The sequence below is a fragment of the Colossoma macropomum genome, unplaced genomic scaffold (assembly GCF_904425465.1).
Source record: "Colossoma macropomum unplaced genomic scaffold, Colossoma_macropomum, whole genome shotgun sequence".
Taxonomy (NCBI): domain Eukaryota; kingdom Metazoa; phylum Chordata; class Actinopteri; order Characiformes; family Serrasalmidae; genus Colossoma; species Colossoma macropomum.
The window spans coordinates 3,568,076-3,577,500 of NW_023496051.1; the positions used below are offsets into that span (position 1 = coordinate 3,568,076).

The window sequence follows — 9,425 nt, forward strand, 5'->3', positions numbered from 1 at the left end:
ACCTGGCTAATGTCAACACCCCGGCGGCATGTAAACACAGCACCCACAGGAGCTCCCTAATCTTCAATCTGTTTAATCAAATAAAACCACATGGAACGGCAACTCTGGGCGTGTGTTCCGAATCTAATTGAGCTGGGCAGACACGCTAGCAAACAGTGCTATTGTACAGTGCTTTATTTAGATCTGAATGAGAGTGCATTTCTGAGCCTTCTCTACAGCCATTTGGAAAAATTCCCTTATAATGTCGTACAAGTTCCGGAAGGCTGTGTTTAGTGCTGGGCAATAATCACAATCTCAAGTAGTGCTGCGATAAAGTTTTCGCCCATAATGATGATAAGCTTAGAGAATTAAACATCAATAAACTTTCATTATCACTTTGCCTAATTTACACCGATATAGACCACAACTGCAGCCAGTCACACAGTATGTAGGACTAGCGTCAAGCTGCACAGCAGCCAATGGGAATGTACCTAGTTGAATTACACACCTACTTGGAAGACTTTACATGGTGAGGACAATACAATGTTAAAGAAATACAGGCTGCTAGTTTATTTTTTTTACTTTAATTGCTCTTGAATAGCTTCATGTTACTGCAAAGTTGTATAGAAATTAAACTGAAGGCAACTTGCAACATGCAACAAGTTGCAAGAAAGTTTCATGCAACTTAAGCCAGCCTATATATATATATATATATATATATTTGCTGCTGTTGAAAGAAAACCTCGTATCTCGTTTTTCAGTTTTTGCCATTATTTAAAAATACCTGTTAACCTTTACATTGTGTGTAAATTTCATGATGAATGGACCAAAAGAAACGACCCAAAATGGAAATGGAAAATGGAAAAAAGTCCATTGACTTACATGTAAAGTGAAGTAGATTTTTTCCTTCTCCTGTAAAGTTATCATTTTGGAAATACAAGGTTTTCTTCTGACAACAGCGATATATATATATATATATATAGATATATATAGATAGATATATAGATATATATGTAGCCAAAAATTGATTGACTCCTCAAAGTTGGGCTTTAATCTGAAGTATTTGCTGTAAAACTGTGACAAACCAGTAAATGCAACTCCTTTTTGAACAAGTCTATATATGCTTGTCAGTTGTCACAAGGAGCTAATGTAGGTGTCATGTAGCGTTATGAACACTGATGCTGAGATTAAGACTAATCACAGTCAGATAGAGGTCTCAGAACAAATTATGAGGATTAAGACCAATCACAGTCAGATGGAGGTCTCAGAATGAATGATGCTGAGATGAAGACCAATCACAGTCAGGCGGAGGTCTCAGAATGAATGATGCTGAGATGAAGACCAATCACAGTCAGATGGAGGTCTCAGAACAATTGACATAGAGATTAAGACCAATCACAGTCAGGGGGAGGTCTCAGAATGAATGATGCTGAGTTTAAGACCAATCACAGTCAGGGGGAGGTCTCTGAATGAATGATGCTGAGTTTAAGACCAATCACAGTACGGACTGCCTTTTATGATAGTTAAGTGCAATAAATGAATATTCAACCCTTTGAGCTTTTGTTTTTTTATTTATGACAACATAACATATTTTCATGTTAGGATTATTCGTTTCAAACTTAATATCTGAATAGTAAAAAAGGCTAAAATCTCTGGTGTGTATTTAAGGTTTTAAGCATGCTTGTGTACAGTTGTTTGTGTTCTGAGTTGACAGTGTGTGAATTCGTTTATGTGTTTGTAATCTGTACATGGTGAAGGTGGTGCTTCTCAGGTCTGGCAGCCACTTCGCAGTAATTCATTAGCAAACGTCTCCAGGTCCTGACATCTCTGCATGGCAGCCTGAGTGACGCACTCTGCTGATGACGGCCAGCGCTCCACCCATGTCTTCTTACCCAGAATGTATGTGGACCTGCCGAAAACAGAGGAAACGCATTTCATTACCGTTAAGTTACAGAGAAAACCTCATAATGAAAGAATACAGTGAGCATAGGAAATATCACTGTTTACTGTTTGGCGCATTTGTAGAGGTGCAGGGCTGTTTCCTTGCCATAGTCTTACAGCCACTAAACACCAGATGCACCATGTCATTCGCCACCACACCTCGTTCAGCTCAAGAAGGGATTAATTATCTAATAATATCAGGTATTTTAACCGGGAAACCACAGTTATGCAGTGCAGGGGTTTCAGGACTGGAGCTGAACTCTGAACTAACTGAACCAGCAAACTTACAGAATCGTTTTCTGACCTTCAGTCTGATATTTAACGTTTATGTTCTGCTGTTTCTCAGCACTGCAGTAACACTGATGTGGTGGTGGCCTGTTTTTGTGTGTTGCGCTGGTCTGAGTGGATCAGACACAGACATAGATGGACTACAGTCTGTAACTGTAGAACTACAAAGTGCACCTATATAGTAAGTGGAGCTGATAAAATGGACAATGAGCGTAGAAACAAGGAGGTGGTCATAATGTTATGCCTGATGGGTGTATATTCACACTTAGGCACAATTTAGTGTCTCCAATTGGCCTGACTGCATGTCTTTGGACTGTGGGAGGAAACCCACACAAAACAAAACTCCACACAGAGAGGACCCTGGTCACCCGGCCGGGGAATCGAACCCAGCGCCACCTACTTATTATAACTTCATTCTCACTGTTTTCTCAAATATTATGGAATCATCTACGGCTCTGTTCACCATTTTTTCCAGCTTCTTGCTAATTAGTTTCAGCATCATCATTACACCGAACCGAAATATGAACCTTATGGTACTAACCTTGTGGTATGAGTGTTTAGTGCAGAATAGACACAAAGCATTTGTTAGAATAGATGTAATGCATGTAGATCTCTAATGTTACCTGCTGGAAGTGCTGCCTTCGTGCCATATGTCAGAGGTCGGGCCAATGATGAGGTAGTCCTGTCCTGTCTGCAGGTTCAGCCCCGCCCTGCAGCCTGCATGAGAGAGAAACACTCTGGTGTCCTGCGGCTTCAGGCCAACCTCAGAACCTGCGTGCACAAAAAACATTTACCCCTTTTTTACATTCATAAGTTGAAGACAGAAAGAGTAATAACTACTATTATTATTATTATTATTTTCAATTATTTTTATCGCTCAGAAATTATAAAATGAAAATATAAATGGCAAAATTAAATCTCCAGAATATCCCTTGCTCGAGTTGCATTTTACGGCATAGATTTGAGAACACAGTCTACTAATTTACAGTGATTTTGGTCGTTCTGATGAGGCTGCGCTACAGAATCTGGCATAACATAAATAACATATTAAATGCCAGTTTTAGGCCGGATTCCCCACTTTAAGCTCACTGTTCTGACTGTGATAATATACTAAAACAGACAAATATAAAAAAACAGTATATTATACACTGTCGGCACAACGCTGTACTGCCCAGACACAGACAGATCCTTTCTAACCTGTAGGATCTCCCTCCTTTATAACCTGCAGGATCTCCATCTCATATCTGTCGTACTGGCTGGTACTGACGCTCAGCACCCTGACCTTGAACACTGGAGAGGAAAAAAGGACACAGCTATGTTAACAAAGCTTCAATCAGACATTCCAACTTAAATTCCAGTAATTTTTCAAAAATTCTACATAATTTAATCGTTCGAGATGTAAACAGAGTAATTTAGAGTGGTTTGATGTAAAATTGCAGAGAAACACACTCAGATCTCTTTACAGTGGTGACAGAAAACAAGAGCCACAACCCAAATTAGCCATTTTATTTATTATCCAAAATAATCCTCTAAAGCTAAATGTGTCGTCTGAACTTTTATAGGCAATGTTGATGATGGTCAAATAGTCATAAATCTGAACAAGCAAGTTTTCTTTGGGAACTATTTTGTCTTACAACAAGTCAACAAAATAGAGGGAAATCTGGAAAAATGAAGTTTTCTTTTTGGACTATGTTGCCTTATAACGCCCTGCATGTACCCCTCCGCCACGAACGGATATTAAAAATTATACCTCAAAGCTAAAACACTGTGGTAAACCACTGTCTCAGGCATCAGGCAACATATTCCTAACCATTTCATGTAGTAACTTTCTGTGAGGGAGCTTTTAGAGGTGGACGTCTGGTTCCTATCACCACCACTGTGAACAGCTCTGACTCTGCAAGTCTCTCTAGAACAGAGCGTTTCACACCAAACCACTCTGAATGACTCTGTTTACATCTTAAACACTTAATTATGCACAAACTTTGCTTTAAATTTAGCTTCAACTTCAACTATGACTCCTTCATGTAATGCTGTCAGCAACAGTTACCATGGTGAATTCCAGTGCATGTGGCGCTATGCCTGTCCTTCACCGATGACTGATCGTCTGTCTTCACGACACAGCAGTCACCTGTACAGAATGGGTTTAGGAGGTTAAAGATCACTGAGGGTATTCACCAGTGATTCTGAACCTAATGTCCTTCTGCTGCATCTCAACAGATGGACTACAGTCTGTAACTGTAGAACTACAAAGTGCACCTATACAGTAAGTGGAGCTGATAAACTGGACAGTGAGTGTAGAAACAAGGAGGTGGTTACAGTCGGAATTGTTTTGGAATAGTATGCAATGTCTGTATGTGCATGTCTGTGTTCATTCATTGTGTTCTTACCCTGAGTACAGCGGCAAATGTTGTCCTTGCAGATCTGACCAAGCTCTTCTTTGTCCTCTGGAGGAGTGTAGAACCTGCTGCAACGTTTATCTGTTCACACACAAACACAGGTCATGCTTTTCCTACATTTATCAGCAGCAATGCATTCTACATATGACAAAATAACCTCAGAAGACAAAAGAAGCCCTGAGGGGTAAGATGGGTAAGAAAGGTAAGGTGAAAAAAAAAAAACCTGAGTGCATTCCTGAGTCTAAGTTCCACTTTATTTACTTTTTCTGCCTGTATAACATACCAAAAACAGCTGGAAAATACACTATATGGCCAAAAGTGTGTGGACACTCCTTCTAATTATTGAGTTCAGCTAACAGCTGTATAAAATCAAGCACACAGCCATGCAATCCCCATAGACAAACACTGGCAGTAGCATGTCTCATACTGGAGAGCTCAGTGACTTTAAAGCTTGGTGGAGGAGGGATAACATCTGGGGCTTTTTAGGGTTTGGGCTCTTTAGTTCCAGTGATGGGTGATGTTGATGCTACAGCATACAAAGATATTTCAGACAACAGAACGCTTCCAAATTTGTGGGGAAAAAAAGTTCCAGCATGACTGTGTCCTTGTGCACAAAGACTTTGTACAACTGTACATCATTGCTGACCAGTAGAGGGGCCTGACCCTTCAGGACCAGGTGGAAAAAAATCATTATACCAGCTTTGACCACAAGGGGGCAGCTAATTTTTCCCCTTACCTTTCGTATGAAGGGTGAAAAAAATGACTGTGAAGCTGACAATTGGTGTGCCAATTCAGGTTAATAGACTTCCAATCCAACAACTGGTCATCATACAGTTACAGATTAATTAAATGGTTCAGTGGTTATAACAGCTCTTTATTGTTAGCTAAATTGTTAGCTTATGATGTCTGACGGTAAGAGATCATGCATGATTTTCAGTCAGAGGCCTGATCATTATCCACCACCCAGATAATATCTGGACAACAGCAGTCCTGTGGTCAGAAAGTGACCAATGATGGATGGGGTAGGGGTTTGCAGCAAAAGATGGGCTACAGTCTGTAACTGTACACCTATATAGGGGATTTAGGTATTTATAATAACGTGGTCAGTGAGTAGAAGTACAAGGTAAATGTTTCTAATAAAGTGGTCAGTGAGTAGAAGTACAGGATAGGTGTTTCTAATAAAGTGGCCGGTGAGCGGAAGCACAGGATAGGTGTGTCTAATAAAGTGGCCTGTGGGTGGAAGTACAGGGTGGGTGTTTCTAATAAGGTGGCCAGTGCGTGGAAGTACAAGGTGTTTCTAATAAAGTGGCCAGTGACTGAAGGTACAGGCTAAGTGCTTTCAATAAAGTGGCCATTGAATAGAAGTACACGGTAGGTATTTCTAATAAAATGACTAAAGAGTGGAAGAACAGGGAAGATGTTTCTAATAAAGTGGCCAATGATTGGAAGTACAGGGCAGGTGTTTCTAATAAAGTGGCCAATGATTGGAAGTACAGGGCAGGTGTTTCTAATAAAGTGGCCAGTGAGTGGAATTACAGGGCAGGTGTTTCTAATAAAGTGGCCAATGATTGGAAGTACAGGGCAGGTGTTTCTAATAAAGTGGCCAGTGAGTGGAAGTACAGGGCAGGTGTTTCTAATAAGAGTGGACAGTGAGTGGAAGTACAGGGCAGGTGTTTCTGATAAAGTGGCCTGTGGGTGGAAGTACAGGGCAGGTGTTTCTAATAAGAGTGGACAGTGAAAACATCAGAAGAAATAAACAGCAAGTGTACAATTGTGTTAATGCTGCTGTGCAACAACAGTGCTATAACTGTACCTTTGTTGTAATACTGGTACACAGTAACTGTAGAAGGCTGTAGCAACCCGACTTTAAACTTCTGCTGAAGTCTGAATGTGATGATGTCTGGCTCTCTGTTGGACACCTGTGAAGATAAACACACACGTTCATCCTATTATGATCTCCTTAACACCTCTAAGTATGTGGACCTACAGTTTCAATCCCCCACTTTCATAAGTACACAACATATAAGATAATATCTGGACAACAGACCAATGAAGGACAGGGTAGGGGGCTGCAGCAAAAGATGGGTGACCGTCTGTAATTGTACACCTATATAGTCGATATAGGTATTTCTAATAAAGTGGACAGTGAATGGAAGTACAAGGGAGGTGTTTCTATTAAAGTGGACAGTGAATGGAAGTACAAAGGAGGTGTTTCTATTAAAGTGGACAGTGAATGGAAGTACAAAGGAGGTGTTTCTAATAAAGTGGACAGTGAATGGAAGTACAAAGGAGGTGTTTCTATTAAAGTGGACAGTGAATGGAAGTACAAGGGAGGTGTTTCTAATAAAGTGGACAGTGAATGGAAGTACAAAGGAGGTGTTTCTAATAAAGTGGACAGTGAATGGAAGTACAAAGGAGGTGTTTCTATCAAAGTGGCCACTGAGTGACAGTACAGGATAGGTGTTTCTAATAAAGTGGCCACTGAGTGACAGTACAGGATAGGTGTTTCTAATAAAGTGGCCACTGAGTGACAGTATAGGATAGGTGTTTCTAATAAAGTGGCCAGTGAGAGGAAGTACACGGTAAGTCTTTCTAATAATTGGGAGCTAAACAGCCAAAAAAAAGTTTATGTTTATAGAACAATGTTTAAAGCTATTCATGCAGGAGCTTCCTTAAATTTTAGAAGATGTATTACATTAAACAACAATGAAAACTTACCAACCTAACCTATATAAACACTAGATTTTCTATTTTTCAACACCAAAAAAGATTTCGGGCAATAGGAGGCTAGCCTCACTGCTACAGAGTGCTGATAGGTTTGCAAGCTGATCAGCTCACTGGCAGTAAGGCAGTTTACCTCAAAATTAATATTAACAGAAAATGAAAGTAAAAAATACATAACATTAGAAATGTACTAAACAAACATTCAGCATTATATTCAACTCAAATCACATCATGAATGTGATGTTAATGGATTATGGGCACTTGTGTAGTTAAGCTTATGTGTTCAGTTGCTTTGCTATATGCTAGTTAGACCTGTCTTGCTAACTGCAAGTCCCAGTATAAATACTACATGACTGGGATGGAGCGTATTCCAATAAACATACTACAGCGAATTACCATGGTGACGTTATGGTAAGATGGACAGCGCTAGGGTAACGTAAAAGCTTAGCAATATGAGAACGTTACCATATTTCCATGTTACCTTGAACAAGTGTATGATGAGAGACCCTCTGTCGCTCAGGTTGTCCACCACCTGGAAGTTGTTGATGTAGCGATCCACTGAGTTAGTCAGCTGCAAATCGACGGCACAAACACAAGCAGTCGTCTTACTTATACTGTCCAAAAATCAACAAACTGTATGGGCATATAGGTACAGTCATGTGCAAATGACTGAAAGTAAGGGCACCCTTGACCAAATTACATGCTTTGCTGATTTTCTAAGTAAAAAATAAGTTTCCTCTACAGAGAACACATTTCTGGAAATTGTTAGGCTAATTAATGTTTATTAATTTACATACATACATTAATTTACATGCTTTTTTACATTTACATTAAAAAGGGGCCTGTGCAGAAATGATGGCACATTTTATATCCTATGTTTCCGAAATGTATGGCATGAAAAATGCCATATTTAAGTTCCCTGTAGAGTAAGGTTCTCAGCCTTTTCCACCTTACGGCCCACCCATTTATCACTATAAAGCATGAAGGGAAATTTTCAACACAGCTATGTTTAGGTGCCCACCCCCACAATATGTGACGTGAATCTCGAGGCAAAAAAATTGACAAAACTGACAAAGCTGCCATTGCAGCACTTGTGTTAATGTTGTTTACCATTAGAAATTCTATGTTCTACATTTTATATTAATTTTATGTTTCTTTTTATTCTTAAGTTTTATTTTTCACAGATTTTTATGGCTAAGTGCTATCAGTGGTCCACTGAGGACCACTGCCCCCCTCAGTATTAGCATAATGTCACTAGGCAGCTCAACACGCTTGGAGGAGAACACTAACTGCTAATTCTGCTACATCAGCTAGCATGTTAGAGGGCCACCCAGAGACAGCAAGGACAGTTATACTGTCTCAGACACTCAGCCATGGATGGTTGTGGCACAGAAGGAATGCTTAGATGGTAACTCTCAAATACTGAACATTCTGAACTCCACTGCAAGAACAGTCTGAGGATTTTCATTAGCACTACAATTTTTAATTGTAAAATTAACCATTGCAGTGCTAGTGAAATTACTGTACTGTATTATTGTAATTTTACAGCATAAATACTGTAAAATCTCAGTAAATGACTGGCTGCATGACTTTTACAGTAATTTACCAAACCAAATTATCAGTAAATAACAGTAAAATAACGACTGTATACTGTGACTCCACTGTCATCTTCACCACAAGATAACTCTCGCTGTTGTGCTGCTGTACGATTACAGTATTAAGCTGGAATTAAAATATGGTAGTATCCTGTATTTTACAACTATGAACTCTGCAGCCACTAATATACAGTAAATTTCCATATGAAAATTTAAAAAAAAAACTTTTAATTAATATTTATGAACATATTTATTCACATTTTGCACTGTATATGGAGAATGTATAATTTGTAATTTAAAAATGCAATTCTCATGCTAAGACTTTGCACAAACATGACAAAAAAACTGTTTTTATTGTTATTGTCAAAGCCAATAAACAATACGTTTTTGTGTTCCAGTATTTATCGATTCAAAAACCTATTACAATCTGCATAAAAATTTAAAAGTCATGAATGCAGAAAAAAATAGAATAAAAACATATAAAATATCTGAATTAGCATAT

General features: G+C 39.1%; 1 protein-coding gene across 2 annotated transcripts in view; it reads right to left on the bottom strand.

Moving 5' to 3' along the window:
* Positions 1–1,530: 1,530 nt before the first annotated feature.
* Positions 1,531–9,425, bottom strand: part of LOC118804612 (complement C3-like) — a 52,595-nt gene continuing 44,700 nt past the window's right edge. For both annotated transcript variants that reach the window (XM_036565164.1, XM_036565162.1), the window contains 7 exons: positions 7,810–7,899; positions 6,418–6,523; positions 4,596–4,685; positions 4,256–4,336; positions 3,406–3,498; positions 2,832–2,979; positions 1,531–1,888 (listed from right to left, as the gene is read on the bottom strand). In XM_036565164.1, coding sequence (XP_036421057.1) covers positions 1,747–1,888; positions 2,832–2,979; positions 3,406–3,498; positions 4,256–4,336; positions 4,596–4,685; positions 6,418–6,523; positions 7,810–7,899 — 750 coding nt within the window. In that variant the 3' untranslated portion in view covers positions 1,531–1,746. The remainder of the gene's footprint in view (positions 1,889–2,831; positions 2,980–3,405; positions 3,499–4,255; positions 4,337–4,595; positions 4,686–6,417; positions 6,524–7,809; positions 7,900–9,425) is intronic.